This window comes from Nicotiana tabacum, chromosome 17 (assembly GCF_000715075.1).
Source record: "Nicotiana tabacum cultivar K326 chromosome 17, ASM71507v2, whole genome shotgun sequence".
Classification (NCBI taxonomy): Eukaryota; Viridiplantae; Streptophyta; class Magnoliopsida; order Solanales; family Solanaceae; genus Nicotiana; species Nicotiana tabacum.
Genome location: NC_134096.1, coordinates 97,309,427 through 97,326,651, shown reverse-complemented (window position 1 = coordinate 97,326,651; position 17,225 = coordinate 97,309,427). Strand labels below are relative to the sequence as shown.

At 35.7% G+C, this 17,225-nt stretch overlaps 2 protein-coding genes across 8 annotated transcripts; both read left to right on the top strand.

Moving 5' to 3' along the window:
• The first annotated feature begins 1,286 nt into the window (after positions 1 to 1,286).
• On the top strand, positions 1,287 to 7,947 carry LOC107780071 (uncharacterized). Of its 7 annotated transcripts, none has more exons than XM_075234702.1 (9): positions 1,287 to 2,080; positions 2,414 to 2,453; positions 3,096 to 3,258; positions 3,871 to 3,983; positions 4,060 to 4,125; positions 6,187 to 6,277; positions 6,391 to 6,458; positions 7,336 to 7,373; positions 7,506 to 7,947. In XM_075234702.1, the coding sequence occupies exons 2-9, from the start codon at positions 2,451 to 2,453 to the stop codon at positions 7,681 to 7,683; spliced, it is 720 nt and encodes a 239-aa protein (XP_075090803.1). In that variant the 5' UTR covers positions 1,287 to 2,080; positions 2,414 to 2,450; the 3' UTR covers positions 7,684 to 7,947. The 7 variants fall into 7 exon arrangements, with proteins under 7 accessions (XP_075090803.1, XP_075090804.1, XP_075090800.1 ...); XM_075234703.1 differs by having other exon boundaries at positions 1,301 to 2,080; positions 3,907 to 3,983; XM_075234699.1 differs by lacking the exon at positions 2,414 to 2,453 and having other exon boundaries at positions 1,301 to 2,080; positions 3,907 to 3,983.
• A 3,909-nt stretch (positions 7,948 to 11,856) lies between these two features.
• Positions 11,857 to 12,845, top strand: LOC142171990 (uncharacterized). The gene is made up of 2 exons (XM_075235738.1): positions 11,857 to 12,216; positions 12,477 to 12,845. The coding sequence occupies exons 1-2, from the start codon at positions 11,857 to 11,859 to the stop codon at positions 12,843 to 12,845; spliced, it is 729 nt and encodes a 242-aa protein (XP_075091839.1).
• Positions 12,846 to 17,225: the final 4,380 nt, after the last annotated feature.

Below are 17,225 nucleotides of genomic sequence, written 5' to 3'. Positions count from 1 at the left end.
ACCCAATCGCCATTCCTACTCATCTATATTCTTTTGATTCTTCTTTACCATTGCGGAGCTAGGTTGGAAGGTTGAGGGTTCGTGACCAGAGGAGGGAGGGGAGGGAAAGAAGAAGCTGAGTTTGGGGTTCAGCTCTGCTCCATTACTTTTGGCTCCAATAAATATCAATACACCTGTAGATGGATGACACGTGTCTATATAACTATGAAGGGTTGAGATTGCTTTATAATTTATTCTTGTATTTTTGGTCATTCTCCATCTTTTGCGGACCGGAACAAGAAGGAACTTGTCGGCGTCAAAATTTTTATCCTTCTAATGTACTTATCTCATGCCAATACCCAACCAATCATTCCCTTCCATGAAAGCACAAACATAGCAAAGTGTGCCACAAAACAAAAGGTTACCGAATGTATTGTATTCTTATAAAAATTTATATATATGAATTAATTGTTTAATAGAATAAAATTTGGTTAGCTTTTTATATGTAGAAAATCAGTAATTAATGCCATTAATTATAAAATAAAAAATCAGTGCATTAGGTACATGTTTTGTCATACTCAAAGTAATAGTCAATTGGAACTATTACTGTTCTTGTTTCGGTTCGCAAAAGATGGAGAATAACAAAAAATATAAGAATAAATTAAAAGCAATCTCAGCCCTTCATAATTATATGAACACGTGGCATCAATCTGCAAGTGTATTGATGTTTATTGGAGCCAAATGTAATAGAGTAGAGTAGAACCCCGGGGTTTAGGGGGTTGGTTGGTTCGGAAGGGCGAAGCTTCGGGAAAGAAGATGTAGGTGCGAAAAAGTTAGGGGAATATTTTAAATTATTTCCTTTTGCTTTTCTTTGTTAGTTTTCTTTTGATTTTAATATTTTTTAATCAAAATTATTGCATTAACTCTCTTTTAAAAGCATGGAGCCACACACATTATCTCATTCAACAAAATAAATATCACATAACTTGAATTAAGACAATAAGTTTTTTATAAAGTAGAATTGTCTGGACGAAAACAAGTGATGTACGAGGGCAAGATGTCTAATTGAAATAAGTAGAGGAGCTCAGTCTACTAAGCTATTCGGCCTTATTCCATTTAATATTCCTTTGTTTCTACTCTATATACCATATTTAGTCTTTTACTCTCCACAAGTACACAACTAGATCCTCGCAGTTGCAAATCATTATGAGCTTTTTCTTTTGCGTCATTTCTACTCTCTCAAGTTTAAAATTGTTGTAATATTTTCTTCTCGAGAGTTAATTTAATTAATTTTTAAAGTAAAATTAGAGATAAAATTAAAATTTACATTCTTAAAAATTCTAATAAAAATACTAAAAATATAATTTTTATTATGTCAAAAAGTTTAAATGTTTGATCAAACTTTACTTTCACACTCGAAGCAAAATATGACAACTAAAAAGGAGTATATAATTTGTTTTTTGAAAAGATACAGTTGTTTTATTTAGTGAAGTTGGAAAATGGACCGTGGAAATTACCGACGTGGTGGCGGTGGAGGTAACCGTGGTCGTGGCCGAGGCCGAGGCCGTGGCGGTGGTAACTCCGAACAGGAGCAAGGCTGTGGAGGCGGAAGGGGTGGGCCCCAGGATGGGTTCATACAATGAGCAGCCACCATTTCAGCCTCCACAACAATGGGGTAACCAGCCAAGGGCATCTGGTCCGGGTCAATATCAGGGTCGTGGGGCTCCTTATAATCAGCAGGGTACGGGTCAGCACCATACAGCTGGTCAGAATCCGGGTCGTGGTGGTACTGCTTGGGTCAGTCGTGGTGGCGGTGGTACTGCTTGGCCCCGGCCACCACCGCAGCAGCAGCCACAGCAACATGGTAGTAGTGGCGGTGGTACTGCTTGGACGCGACCACCACCGAAGCAGCGACAACAAGATGTTAGTAGCGGCAGTGGTACTGCTTGGATACGGGCACCGCCACAGCAGCCTCAGCAACATGGTGGTGGCGGCGGCTGTGGAAACCAGCTGCAACGGGATGTGGAACCGAGTAGATCAGGAGCATCAAATGTTCGTTCTAGGGGTGCACCTTCAGGCTCTAGTCCTTCTCAGTCTTCTGGTATTAACTCATACCCTTACATGGTTGTTTTTACATTTTATGTCTGCATAAGTACAAGAATTTTAAATCAACTTGATCTGAAGTCCCTTTATACGTGGCGTTTGGAAGTTTTCGACTCCTTATAAATGTCCATTTGATCATTTCTCTATTGTTCTCCACGACCTTGATCCTGTGTTGGCATAGTTTGAGGTTTTGGAGTGCCTATTGCAAACACTGTTTTTTGGTTCAGACCGTGTTTTTATTTTATTTTTGGATTCTTTTGAATATGGCTCCTAAATGTTTTATTTTTACATTGGATTTGTGATTCTGATATTCACTGTTCTGCTTTTATAGGTCCTATCCATCAAATGGATCGACAGCCTGTGAAAAAATGGTATATATTATGTTCGTTGATCATTCAGGCCCATTTTCTTTTTCGGTAAATGGAATTAGACCATCCTTCCCAACCAAGAGTAGTCGATAAATACTTAGGGTTCCCTTTTCATAAGAATACAAGAGCTGCGGCGTTCATAGGAGGGGGTAGGTTTGGAGTGAATTCTTTGCATCTTTTCATCTGGATTTTATAGTTCGTAGTACTTTTTTATGTAGAAAAAGCACCCGGAAGTAGGATCTGCGGCAGCAGAAGCATATGCCCAGACGCCTAATTTATTGAAAGTGCATATACTGATTTATAGGTCTCCGCTTTGCAGTTAGGAATAATCTCATGTCTATGCTGCCTGAATTGCTCTTATATCTCTATAGTTGATCTCATTTCTGCTTGAACATTCAGTGCTGCAAAGTTATTAATCAACTGAGTCTTTACTAAGGCTATTCTGTCTATTTTGCTTCCATTGATTCTATTAAGGATAAAATTTTGACTAAACAGCCATATTTTAGCCAGTAATTTGTTTAAAATATAGCATTACGTCTAAATAAGGCCACTTTATTTGACTTCTGTTTTTTGTCGAGGAACTCTTTCAGGATTAAAGTTGAGTTAGTCCTCCAAGTCTTATTTGTGCCTCTTTGTTTCCTGTAGGCAGTTGAAAGCCAATATCCGGACTACTCTCACTTTGTATCGCTTCCATTAGCCATATATCCTGAACTGGTAAACAAACTCATCAACTTTCAGAACTCAGTTCTTGGAATTACTGAAGTGTCTAAGTCCCCTACCTCAGAATCAAAGGCTTCAGAACTATTTGGTATAAGATCTACGTACTGTGTTTCTTTTCTTAAGGACAGGTTAGCTAAAATCCCCGTAAACTTGGCACGGGTTATTAGTTGCACATAGTATAAATTACCCTATGCACTTGGATATTTGACAGCATTTAACCCCTGGATGATCTCATCTCCAGGAAGTGACATACATGCTCTTGCTACGCTCTTGCATGTCAGCATCTTAGGGGAATTAAACAATTGGAATAAATAAACCATTGTATATGACTGTCAAGTAACGGGTGGAAAATACCCCACCTCTAGCTGATTCTTCAATTTCTAGTCACTTGCACGCACCTAAGCTGTTTGCCATGTCAGCATCTTAGGGGATAAGGACTATCAAATAGCCAAGTCGAGGAGTAATTAAGATTACGAATAGTTCAGATGTGCTACTAATAATTCGTGCCAAGTTTATGGGTTATTAGGTATTCTGAAAGGATTCATGTTCTAATGTTGTTGTAAAAGATGAAAATTGTTCTCTCTTCATTTCCTTATGTTTATTATAATATCTATCCCTATCTTTCAACCTAGCATGGGGACTCGGTGCTTCTAGTTCTTAATCTCTGACAAAATTCACCAATGTTTTTCCACTCAAACAGAGTTGGGAATTGAGAAGTCCATCTTTATTAATCCAGAAACATTCCACTTGACTGTGCTCATACTGAAGCTTTGGAATAAGGACCGTTTTGAAGCTGCTGCTCAGGTTTTGCGGGTAAACATTTCTACTTGAATGGCTATTTTGTCCCTTTGTAATATCTTTTTCTGTCTAACTTCTCAAAATAAACCAGAGTGTCTCACCAAAAGTACTTGATGCTTTGGAGAACCGACCTGTGTCTATAAGACTGAAGGGTTTGGTAAGTATTTATCCAAGTTATACAATTATGCACTTCAGGCTGCTATAGTTGATAATCATTACATGTTAATTCTTATCCGCGTAAGTTATATCATCTCCTTATTAAAGCTAATTCTTTTTTTGTACACAGCTGGTTTAGTTAACACAATTTAACTGGCATCATAACCCTTTCCTTTGAAATTTATCCGTGGAGTTCGTATTTGCTTATCTACTTGCAATCAATCTTTGGGTGAATCATCTGTTGCTAATCGTCTGCATAAAAAGGTATAGGTTAACGCACAAGAAGTGGATAACCTATTATTGGGGCGGGTTAAATAATGGGGCGGGTATATTACACCCGGATGTAATGACTACAATAAATAGCCACGTGGCCTATTAATATGTTGCCAACGCATTAAATGGGTCCACACATATTGCACCATTACCGGGAGGGGTAATTTTAAGCCTAGAAATAACATCGTGTGTATTTATGGACCAAAAGATGGATGGAGGGTAATTTCAGACCATTTACCAAGCAATAGGGGTAGTTTTGGCCCTTTTCCGTAAGAAAAATGATCAAAACACCGTCTGCCACCACTCATCCCATCTCATGTAAGTAGTGTCCAATAACGAAGAAACATGGAAAGATGTTGTAGATTGAGCAGAAGGTGATTAATGGTTTTCTTGCTGTAGCAAATGCACTTCACTATTAATGGCTATCTTGATGCAGCAAAGGATCTAGGATTCATTGAACAAAGTAAGAGAGGAGTGAAAGGAAACAATGGATGGATAGACTAGTGGTGAGGAATCTCCACCTACCGTAAGATTGTTGGTTTAAGTCACCAAAAGAGCAAAGTAGGAAAGGATCACTCGGCTCAAAGTTCTCGAATGAACATTGAGGGAAGACATCTAAGAGCTAGTCACCTTTCAGTATTCACAACTTTTAGCATCTTGAGCCTAAGATTATTGCAACTGTCAAATTGGAAATTTTCATATTGTATTACAGAAACTAATGTTCTTATATTGTTTAGGTTCATATGCATGTAGATCATCTATATTTTGTTTTTTCAGTATTAAATATTATCTGAATTTAACTTGCACTTTATCTTTTACTTCAAAAACAAAATGATAGATCTCATACTAGAGATACTTGAAATGTCCAACTATAAGTTTCGAATAAATTTAAGTTGCCACCTGACGTGTTTGTTCCTTTTTTCCTTTTATAACTATACATGTGTTGAATGTGATGTAATTTTTCCATGCACCACAAAATTTCGATATTTTGTTGTGCAAAGTAAAATAACACGAGTTAACTTAATCAATTTAGTTGTACTTCGCTAGTGACTTTTTCTTTGGCTTTTTCCTTTTTGGAGAGTAATTGCCGGGCTTGCAGTATGTGTTTATCAAAAAAATGCATACGGTCCACTCAGATTTTATTTTATGGATTCTGATGTCTATTTGTTGTGCTATAGCAGTTTGCTAGTTTGGAATATTTTCTTGTGGTTTGATGATTTTCTCTCATGGGCTAATAAGTTAATGGCTTGGGGAAACACTAAAACAAGAAAGAAAACATCTCCAAACAGGATACAAGAATTAGTAGTGATATTACAGTTGTAGTAATATTTTGTAGCGAAACAGTGCGAATTGATGAAGAAACATAGATCAGGCCTGCCTTGAGTTTATATGCTTAAAAGTTAAAAGTATTACAAAAAAAAAAAAAAAATAGACAACGCATGAGAGTGGAAATGTGAATTAGCAAATAGACTTCTGTAATTTTTTAACTCCAAACTAAACAATTGGTAAATGTGTATTAGAGCCTTCAACTGTGCCACTGGTAGCAATGTTGACCCACTTATATTGTATCTAGAGAATTCATTTACCTTTTCATGCGACACCAATCTCTTTTTCTTTTTGCTTCTTCAATTGTTGGTTTGTGTATGTGTGTGTCAGAGAGAGTGAGAGTGAGAGACTACATATCATATAGATTTTAGATGCTGGATGTTTCTGGGCTGTCGCTTCTAATGAGATTTCACAAGGTCTCAATTTTTCTTGGCCGGAACTCAGATTTGTTCTTACTCTGCAGGAGTGCATGAGAGGGTCTCCGGCAAAAGCTTATGTTGTATATGCTCCTGTGGAAGTAATTGGTGGTGAAGCCCGACTTTTACGTGCTTGTCGTATCCACAATTTCTGGCATCTTCTTCACTGTACCCACTGATTTTAATTTCTCTGCATGTGTCATTTCTAAGGGAAATTACTACCTGCAATTGTCATTCCTTAGCCTTTCTAGAGGTCATCATTGATGCGTTCACTGAAGCTGGTCTTGTTCTTGAAAAAGATGCAAACCGGAAGTTAAAGGTATAGCTTTCAAGGTGTTAATTCTGTAGTCTGGTTGATTTGGTTGGCAGTGCCTTTATTGTTTGTCCATTAGGACTCTATTTCTGTTGATGCTGTGTTCAAATACTTTGACCATTCAATCTAGTGCTGCTTCTTCCTTGCTTTTCCTCCCTTCCACTTTCTTTTCTCATAAAAGCAATTTATTCATCGCAAGCGTCTAAAGGCTCCCCAGGGCTTTGGTCTAGTGGTACAAAAGCCAGATATTTAAGCGGAGAAGGATTGAGGGGCGGGCTCATTATCTACTGATTTTCGAACTTTGCACCACTTGGCCCCCGGGGATTTCTTGGCTATCCTAAAAAGCAAGGGCCTAAAATCATAAGGCACCCGGTAGAGGATCTCTTAATACAACCAGAAATGGTTCGACCCTATTTTGGAAATGGAAGCAGTTCATTCACCACCAAGAGTCAATATGGCTGAATTCAGAACTCTCGAACCGTAACTCATTTCTCACCTCCTGCATTCCAACTTTATATGCCTGGAACTTGTTTCTTCAGTTGCATTTTGCTTGCTGGTGCTTTCTTGTGGTGTTCGTTTCTTTTTCTGCTCTGGCATCAAGTATTAAATACTTGAACATTATGCTTCATCTTATTCAATTATATTTTCACTTTTATGGTTACTTTCGAGAAATGCTCATTATGCTTGTCCCCGTAAAACTGTTTTTAGACTTGCATTTGATACTGTTACTTATCAAGATGTATTCTATAGTCTCTGGTGGCCTTTTTCCTTTTTAGATTTGATACCAGAATGCTTGTATAGCTTATCCATGATTTTTTTTGGGGGGGCTATTTTTATGTTTTGAAATGTTCCTGATCAGCCTTTTCTGCCCCTTCTAATACAGTTACATGCCACTATAATGAATGCGGGACACAGGAGAAGGTGCCATTTTTAATTCTTTCATTGCATAGTCTTGTTTATTAGTCAGCTTAAAGTCTCTAGCATGATGCTACCGGTTGCATAACTCTCTTTGTTGTTATGGTTGCCACTGACTTACTGTTCTCTAATTGGTAGCAAAAATAGATCAGGAAATGCTGATTCCTTTGATGCACGAGCAATTTTTGGTCAGTATGGCTCGGAAGAATGGGGAGAGTGTCTTTTACGTGAAGCTCATCTTTCACAAATGTATGTGTATGGTGACGATGGCTATTACCATTGCTGTGAATCCATCCCATTTCCTGAAGGGATGTAGCCATGTAGGGTGTGTTTAGTATGAAGAAAAACATCTTCAAAAAAATGTTTCCTATGGGAAAATGAGAGTTTCTCTCATATTTTCTAGTGTTTGGTAAGCAAGCATGTGAATATGTCATGTATACTAGTTGTTGAAGACATAAATGATTTCTCGTTAATCTGCTATTTTAGTATTGTATTGTTAAATTTGTTGGTATGTAATAACGAAAAGACCCATTTTATGTAAAATACTCATTTGGTGTGATTCTATTGTTACGTTCTTTTTTTTCCAGCTATGTTACTTATTATTTCATAGTTTTATTTTTCTGTTTAACTTCACCTTACCTAAGGCTCCAAACCAAACATGCACACAAGTGTAATAATATCATACGAACTTGCTCGCACAATCAAATCACCAAAATAACATCTAAATCTACTAATCAATATTAGACATCTAGTATGTTTGCAGCTTCATTTTTTTATTTATCCCTTTTAGCATTCTCACCTACCTTTTTTATGCTAAGACCCCTTTTTATCCAACCCTTTTTTATGCCTTTGATTGATTTCGTTAGGATTTTGGTGAATTTAATATCTTAAACTATTTACGAGGCATAATTTGTGATAAATTAAGAAGTATTAAATAGGGTATTAGTAAAGTTATTTGATATCGTACAATACTATACAAATAAATCAAGAAACAAAATATTATTAAACTACATCAAGTGATACAATCTATTCAAATGTTTTAAAAAAATAATATATTACAAAACAATGAGTACAAACATTAAATCTCCAATGAACCTGTGAGGGATGGAGTAAGGACTTGAGGATTTGTAAAACTTTGGCGGAATCTTATAATATTGAGTTCCTTAATAGATTGTCGATTCTAATATAATGTTAAAACAAATTTGAACATCTATGGTTTTTTTGCTTTTGTTTTTACATCTATGGTTATTTAGTTGAGTTACCATTCATTTTCTAGGAAGTTTAAATCCTTCACTATCATCATAACAATAAAGATGAAGACAGAGGGGGTATAATTTGAGTAAAGAGTGTTCATCGACCACTAGTTCGTAAACTGAATTGCTTAGTTCTAATCATGCATTGGGGTAATTCTGAAAATCATGTCACAAGTTTTAACTTTACGAAAACAGACCCTTTTATAGCATTTAAAGTGAAGCTAAACAAATTGAACAATATCAATAAAATGATCATAGATTGAGGAGTGTTAACCTAACGAGACGATATATATTGTATTTCAATGAACCCATGAACTTTATAAATAGAAGAGCAAGACTATAGGTTATTAACTTATTATCCTCAGAATAGTTTTGTTAGTGAGTATGGTATTGTTAGCCTTTGGTTTTTTTTACAGAACTATTAGAACTGTTTGATGTTGGCTCAATATGGAGCCAGAATTTGAAAAAATAAAATAAAAATTGGGAGGAATATTAACATAGGGAAAAGCTGCATTCTTTTATTTTATTAACATAGTAAGTTGAACAAACTAGGTGGAAATAATGTGGATCAAATTGTTTTAGATTCAAATGTTGTGATTTGCAAGGTTTGTATTTTGCCCAATTCAAATGAGGTGTTACCTCTACTAATGTCTGATGGTGTTGTTTTCCAGCAGAGTGTAACTATTTTTACCATTTGACCAAAGAAAAAAAAAGAAGCCAAAAATAAATAAAAAATACGGAAAAGGTCCAAATATGCCCTTGTACTATACGAAATTAAGCACATTTGCTCTTCGTTAATAGTTTAGCTCAAGAATGCCCTTACCGTCACATAGTTAGTCCATATATGCCCTTAGAGTCACATAGTTGGCCCATATATGTCCTTTTCGAAACGGAATCCACCCAAACTAATTATCTATTTCGTTAATTGTATTAAAACGTATTACAAACACTATTTTCTTTTTATTAGTATTTGTTTTTTCTTTAGCTTTCTCTTTTATTCTTCTTTTTCCTTTTCTTCTCTTTTTTTTTTCCTTTCCTTTCTCCCTTATTCGATTTCCTTCATTGCTGATGTCTTCTCCATTTTCGTCACCAATTTCACTTGACAAAACTCATGAATTTTAATTACTAAGAAAATTCTCCCATATGGTAATCAAATTCCAATATCACTGGCCCTCTAAATAAAATAAAATTGTTCCAAAAATTATGGTTTAAACTTTAAAATAATAAAAATATCTCAACCTTTAACAATACTCAAAAGATCAAAATATTTAAATTATTTTCAGAATGATAATTTAATGATTAAAAGCCCAGAGGTCAAGTTCTAGTGTTATAAATTTGAGTTGTTAGTCTTTTTTCATCTTTTTTCTATTTTTATATTAACTATGTAAATTAGAGGTGTATATAGACGGGGTTGGTTCGATTTTATCAAACCAAACCAAACCAATGGTTCGATTTTGTTAGATTTTTCGGGTTTTTTGTTACATAAATAGTATTTCAATCTTACTTTGTTAAATTTTTTATAACTAAATATATGTTCTGTAAAATTAAAAAATTGACAAACATATGATCTATTAAAATATTTTTTTGGGAGAATTTTCTTAGTAATTGGAATTCATGAGTTTTGTCAAGTGAAATTGGTGACGAAAATGGAGAAGTCATCCAGCAATGGAGGAAATCGGATAAGGGAGAAAGAAAAAGGGAAAAAAAGAGAAGAAAAGAAAAAAGAAGAAAGAAAAGAGAAAGGTAAAGAAAAAAAGTACTAATAAAAAGGAAATAGTGTTTGTAATATATTTTAATACAATTAGCGAAAGAGATAATTAGTTTGGGTGGATTCCGTTTCGAAAAGGGCATATATGAGCCAACTGTGTGACTCTAAGGACATATATGGACCAACTATGTGACGATAAGGGCATTCTTGAGCTAAAGTATTAACGAAGGGCAAATGTGCTCAATTTCGTATAGTACAAGGACATATTTGAACCTTTTTCGTAAAAAATATTGGTATTGCCAGCAGTTCATACAGGAGATCTAGAGCCTTGTACAAAAGGGCCCCGTGGGCTTGTTAGGTGTGCTCCATTTCCTTTTCCTTTTCTGCCCAAAGCTTGAAGCCCCATTGGCCCAAGCTTCATATTCATTGAAGTAGTCCAAGAAGTTAGTAGAAATGACACAAGGTAACCACTCTAAAAGGTTGCTATTTAGGAATTAGCCAATCTGTAATGAATTTTAGTTTTTCAGTTTACCTTTTTTGGGACATAAATGTTCTAAATTGTCCTAAAATTAAAATTTTTAGTTTAAATTTTCAGGATAAAATAATTAATTATCCGAAAGTATATGTTTTAAAAAGTATTATAATTCATACCTAGAAAACTTTTTACAAAATACCCAAAAGAAATACGTATGTTCTATAGTTTTGCAGTATACAATTCACATGTTGTATACCTTAATAGTATACAACACTGTGATTCAACTATTTTTACTATTGTACACCTTCAGAGTATAATTATGTGAATTGAATAAAATTGTGTTATGTAATTTATTAATGGATGAATTCTCTAAACGTATATATGTGGCTAATTGTTTACATCGCCTAGTAGTCCTATAAAAGTCCCATAATTTTTCAATGAGAGTTGAGCCAGTCAAAAATATTCTTCTAAACTAACCAAACATCAACTTTTGAGTGTCAAGAAGTTTATGTATGCTAATAACAACAAAAACAAACAATTCCTTCTATTTCATCCTTATTATATACTTCTAGTCTCTGGAGAGAAAAATAATTGTTCTCTACTGTAACATACACGATATGTTCACCAGTGACCAGAGACAAATATAAGATTGAAGAATAGATATGGACCTGTAGTGCTAGTGGTGGTTAGCTTTGTTAGTTATCCATTAGTTAGTTATAACTAACTTACACTATACTAGAGTTAGAGTAACTTGAGTTAGCTTTAGTACTAACTACAGTTAGATTAGTTTTCCCACATTATATATACACATGTACAAATATATTTTACATTTGGAATGAAATATTACAATTCTCTCTCCTCTTCTAGAATATTCCCTAAGATTCATTCTCTACGACCTCCTCCTTCTCCGGCTAATAGAGTAATTCAGCTCAATCACCATGACAGATGTCCATGGATAGCTAAATTCAACATCGTATCAGAGCCACACGACCATTAATATGGTCATATTGTCTTCAATTTTCATTTTCTCGAAGCTTGGAAGGAAGATCGTCAATGGCGACAGCCGATAACACCGAACCGGAGAAACTAAATCACAATCATCCGCTCTTCCTGAATTCAAATGATAATTCCGGAGTTATATTGATTTCGTTACAATTGAGAGGACCGAAAAATTACTCTGTGTGGAGCCTGGCGAAGAGGATTGTAATCCTAGGTCGAAACAAGCTAAGTTTCATAGACGACACATGCAAAAGGGAGAATTACAGTACGAATCTTGTTGACCTCTGGGAACGTTATAATGCGATTGTATTGTCTTGGTTGATGAACTGTGTTTCTCCGGAATTACTGAGTGAAATGGTGTATTCCTCAAATGCTAGTGCGGTATTGGATGATTTGAAAGAGTATTTTGATAAGGTGGAGTGTTCTAGGATTTTTTAGATCCACAAAGAAATTGCTAATGCTAGTCAGGGCACTAGCTCAACTTCAACTTTGCTAGTCAGGTCACTAGCTCAATTTCAACTTACTTCTCAAAATTGAGAGTGATTTGGCCAGAATTGTATAGTTTGGCACCAATACCTGGCTATGGCTGTGCCAAATCTCGCGAACTCGTTCAATTTATGGAGCCCCAAATGCTTCTACAGTTTCTGATGGGGCTAAATGAGTCGTACTTATAGGCTCAGAGTCAGCTCTTGATGATGGTCTCAGTACCATCAGTAAATAAGGTGTATTCTATGCTAATGGAACGTGAAAGCCAAAAGACTATGAAAAATGCTTATGCTAATCTAAATGCTGGTGAAATGGCTGCCTTGTTGACAAATAGGATTGGAAATCAGCAAAAGCCAAAGAAGAACTATAATGTCTACTGTGATTACTGCAAATTAAAAGGTCTTACTAGGGATACATGCTACAAGCTAGTAGGATATCCAAATGACCATAAGTTCAAGAAGAAATACAACTCTCAAGGAACAACTAAGTTGGTGACTCAACAACCTACACCAACAACCTTCACTTCCACTCCCACTGCACCAACTTTCACACCATGACAATACCAACAAATCTTGCAATTGCTCAACAGCAAGCCCACAGAAGTTGCAGCTAATGCAGCAGAGCTGGAAACGGGTGCTATTACATCCTTAATGACTTGTTTGAATCAAGGTGTTTGGATTGTAGATATGTAGCATCCAATCATATGACTCCAAGATTGGATTTACTACACAATGCAAGTTCATTAAGTAAAGGTGGTTCAGTTCACTTAACAAATGGGGAATTAGCTGAAATTGCCCACAGTATATCAACTAATATATTCAGGATCATCCAGAATGCTCTTGTAAGCACGTAATTTTTGACCTGCACATCAGAATTATCTTTAATAGTCTTAGTATTTTTAGAATATTTATTTAAGTTTATTTCTATATGATTTCACTTTATTATTAATTTTAATTCTAGTTTTAAAGCTCAAAAATTGAAAAATACAAAAAAAAAAAAAGTTTCATATAGTTTGCACTTTAAGAGTTAAAATCCCAAATTTTGAGCACAAACTTGGCTACTAAAGGCCCAACTCGCTCAAGCTCATACCCACTCCCCATTTGACCTAACCTAATTCCTACTCCCTACAAAAGGAGCTCACTCTCATTTCCAAAAGACAGGAGCCGCACCTCCCAAAAAGAGAAAGAACGGCCCAGCACTCATCCCTTTTTCTGCCGTCTGACCCCCATTCCCTTCAAAAGAAATCGGTCGAAATCTACACAAGAAAAGAATAAAAGGAACCACATACACACAAGAACAACAAGAAAACGACGGAGGAATTTAGGAAAACAAGATTGGACCAATCCATTTTCCACTTCGCCGTTGGTTTCCTTTCTTTTTTTTTTCGGTAAAAAAGCAGAAATATTACCACTACAAGCATAGGAGTCCCAATTCTTGTTGTTATAAATGGATTGAATTTGTTTTCCTCTTTTGGAGAACCCTTGTTGCATTTGCTGGCCTTTTTTTTTTTTTCTTTCCTGCTTTTCTCAAATGATGGAGTTTCGTTTGAGCCGAGGTTGATTCCGGTTCGATCGAGGTCTTGTTCGAGGTTCACGGTTCCGATCATGTAAGTTTGGTATTGATGTGTTCTAAACAGGCATGGCTAATATCTATTGATTTTGTACGTGAAGTTTCATTATAAATTGAAGAAAATATCGTATTGAGGTGCATTCTCAATCCTTCCTCTGTTATTTTGCTCCTTTTTAAATTCGTGTGTAGTTTTTGCTATAAGATTTGGATGAATGGTGATGATTTTTATTTAAATATATGTGTTTGTTTATGAGAAGTTCGTTGCTGATTTTTGTTTAAATCTGCTAATGGGTAGCTTATTCCTAGATTCTAGTTCTTATTGCTGTTGGAAACCTAATGCATTTGACCTTTTTGTCTTACCTATGTTGTATTTATACATCTTATTCTACACCTTTTGTTGCTTGATTTGATATGAAGAATCAAAGCAGCACAAATAAAAGTGGTGTTAACTTTGACGAGTTGGTGATATGATTGTACGGTGTAGGAGTAAAATATGTATAAACCTTAGTGTCGGGACTTGTACCAAACGTTGGTAAGAGCAACTGACTGGTATTTGGGATATAAATGTGATGAACTAGCATAAAGTGACTAATATCTTGAGACAGGAAGAGTAAATAGCTTTAGGCACAATTAATAAATCATCGTGGTCATGGGTACAGTTCCCGTGGTATGGTCACGATACGTAAATCCCAATTCGAGTGTACCTTTCACGTGACTCGACCATAACTCCAAATCAATTAATAATAAAAATCAACATGTTGTAGGTCGCGAGTGTGTTTCACGTGACGCGATTCGCAATATGTACAGTAACAACGAGTGCGCGACATCGCGACGTGTTCAAATAAATTCCATAAATACAAAAGCGGTTAAATAAATAATTAAAAGTGATAAAAGTTAAAAATACACAATAGGTTTTAAACATGTAATAAATCAGATAATTAGGCCAATTATTAATAGTTGAGCGACCGTGCTAAAACCACGGAACTCGGGAGTGCCTCACACCTTCTCCCGAGTTAACAGAATTTCTTACCCGGTCTTCTGGTTTCGCGGACTTTAAACGGAGTCAAATTTCTTCGATTTGGGATTTAAAATAAATCGGTGACTTGGGACACCATAAATTATCCTAAGTGGCGAATCTGAATACCTAAATTATCTCATTCCGATTAATGTCACTTTGATTGGAAAAACTCCTCTATCCCTTTGGGAAAAAAGAGGTGTGACAGCTTTGGCGACTCTGCTGTGGACAAGAACCCAGAATCTCTAGTTCAGGGTTCAGAATTCGAGCTTAGAATAACTGTTATACCTGGCTTTTGTTTATTATCTAATTTTTTTACGTATTTGAGCCTAATGTGCTAAATGCCGCTTTGATATTGCTTGAACTGTACATAGAACTGTTACAAAACCCTTCTTCCCTCTGAGTCTTTTGATAGTTAGTTATGTTGTGTTTGCCTACCAGCATCACAAAATTTCTGTCTTGAGATAAAGCCAGCTTAGCCTACCAGCTTCTGGTGAAAGATTTAGTCACACATGTTTAGGCGGGAGAGCCGTTAGCTAGCCAGTGTTATTCTACTACTGGTGACGCTTGACGCTCCTCGACTCAGGTTGTCCGCCCGGGTAAGCCAGGTCTAGATACCATCTCCTTTAGGATTTGACAACTTAGAAGAACAAGCCACAAGCAATGAATATCCCTAGTAGGCTACGCTTTATTTGCATCATGTGTATTTGACTTAGCAAGCGCTCGACACAGGGGCCGAGTTCCGTTTTAGGACAGGTACCTTGTTGAGACCATTATGTCATGTTATGTGCTACTTGTTGCATTATTTCAGAGGCTTGAACGAACAGAGAAAAAAAATAATGTGGTCTAGTGCATATGATTTTTAAAGATTAACTTTCATAAAAATCAAAAAACAAAAAGAAGAACATAGTCGGTTTTGACCGAACTACGCGGGTCTGATTCTCACCGGATGTGAGATACGTAGGCAAACCTCATCGGTTCCGGCCCCCAATTTTCAAAAATCCAAAAAGATATTTTTCTTTAATTGCTTCTTTAGAAATTTCTTTTTTTGAGACCAAAAATCCAAAAATATTTTCTTCCTTTTAAAAAAAAAAAAAGTCTTTCACCCAAAATCCAAAAAGAAATATTTTCTTTCTTTCGAATTTTTTTTAAAAAAAATCAAAATTCAAAAAAAATCTTTTTTTTCTTCTTTAGAAGTTTTTCTTTCACCAATTCCAAAAAAAAAAAAAATCGAAAACAAAAATTGAAAATATTTTCTTTGCTAGGAGATTTTGTTGGATTAATTGTATATGAAAAAAAAGAGTTAGTTTATCTATTTTATTTCTCATCAACCGAACTACGCAGGTCTGATTCTCACCGGATATGAGATACGTAGGCAAACCTCATCGGTTCTGGCCCCAATTTTAAAAAAAAAAGAAAAATTCAAAAATAGTTTCCCTTTCCTGGATTCCCTCTCTAGAATTCTTTCCTTAGAAAATCCAAAAAGAAATTAAATCCAAAAATATTTTCCTTCTTTTCCGAAGCCTTTCATTCGAAAAAAAGAAGAAGAACTAAAACAATCTTCAAATCAAAGTCCAAAATATTTTCTTCCTTCTTTAGAATTCCTTCATTTAAAAAAAACAATTCAAAATTTCATAAAAAGAAAAAAAACTCCAAAAATATATTTAAAAATCTTTATATATAAAAAAAAAGAAAAAAGAAAAAGACAAATGGGTCTGTCTATTCCCAATCCCCCTGTATTACGTAATGATCTGATTCATGCGGCGACATGATACGTAGGCATCCCACAAAAGGTTCGATCAAAATATTTTTTAATGATTCTAAGATGAGGGATCAAAATGAGGCGTGAGTAAAAAAAAAAAATAGAGAGAAGAAAATAAGAGCGTCAATAAGAAGCAACCTCATAAGCCAGAATGAAACATGAAGCCTCCAAAAGCATGTTAGAAATAGTGACAATGATAGGAGCATGGCACATTATGTGTGATTCATATCTATAAAATGCTTAACCCTAATACGTTTGTTGTCTCTTACCTTAGTAAGCTTAAGGTGGTTGGTTTGTGGTGAAACTGGCAATACACCATTACTTCACTAGATCTAAGGGAGCAGTAGTAATGGCCAACGATGATGAGATCGAGCTGATCAGTGACGACCCCCAGGGTCAATCAGTTGAACAAGAGTCGGAGGAAATAAGAAAATTGAGACAACAATTGTCTGATGTATATCAAGCTTGGGTGTCTGGTCAGCCTCCACCCCGTGGTCCCTCAGAGGGAACTTCCACTGTACCCCTGGCTACTCAACCACCGCTCCATGCAACGAGCGACCACATCCTACCACCAGGGTATGTGCCAAACTA

What these genes read in the sequence shown, in the direction of transcription:
- LOC107780071 (XM_075234697.1), top strand. Translation starts at nt 1,619, where the DNA reads ATGAGCAGCCACCATTTCAGCCTCCACAACAATGGGGTAACCAGCCAA. An exon ending in CTATAAGACTGAAGGGTTTG is followed by an intron (nt 4,126 to 6,186) that starts GTAAGTATTTAT and finishes CTTACTCTGCAG; the next exon opens with GAGTGCATGAGAGGGTCTCC. An exon ending in ATGCAAACCGGAAGTTAAAG is followed by an intron (nt 6,459 to 7,335) that starts GTATAGCTTTCA and finishes CTTCTAATACAG; the next exon opens with TTACATGCCACTATAATGAA.
- LOC142171990 (XM_075235738.1), top strand. Translation starts at nt 11,857, where the DNA reads ATGGCGACAGCCGATAACACCGAACCGGAGAAACTAAATCACAATCAT. An exon ending in TGAAAGAGTATTTTGATAAG is followed by an intron (nt 12,217 to 12,476) that starts GTGGAGTGTTCT and finishes TCGTACTTATAG; the next exon opens with GCTCAGAGTCAGCTCTTGAT.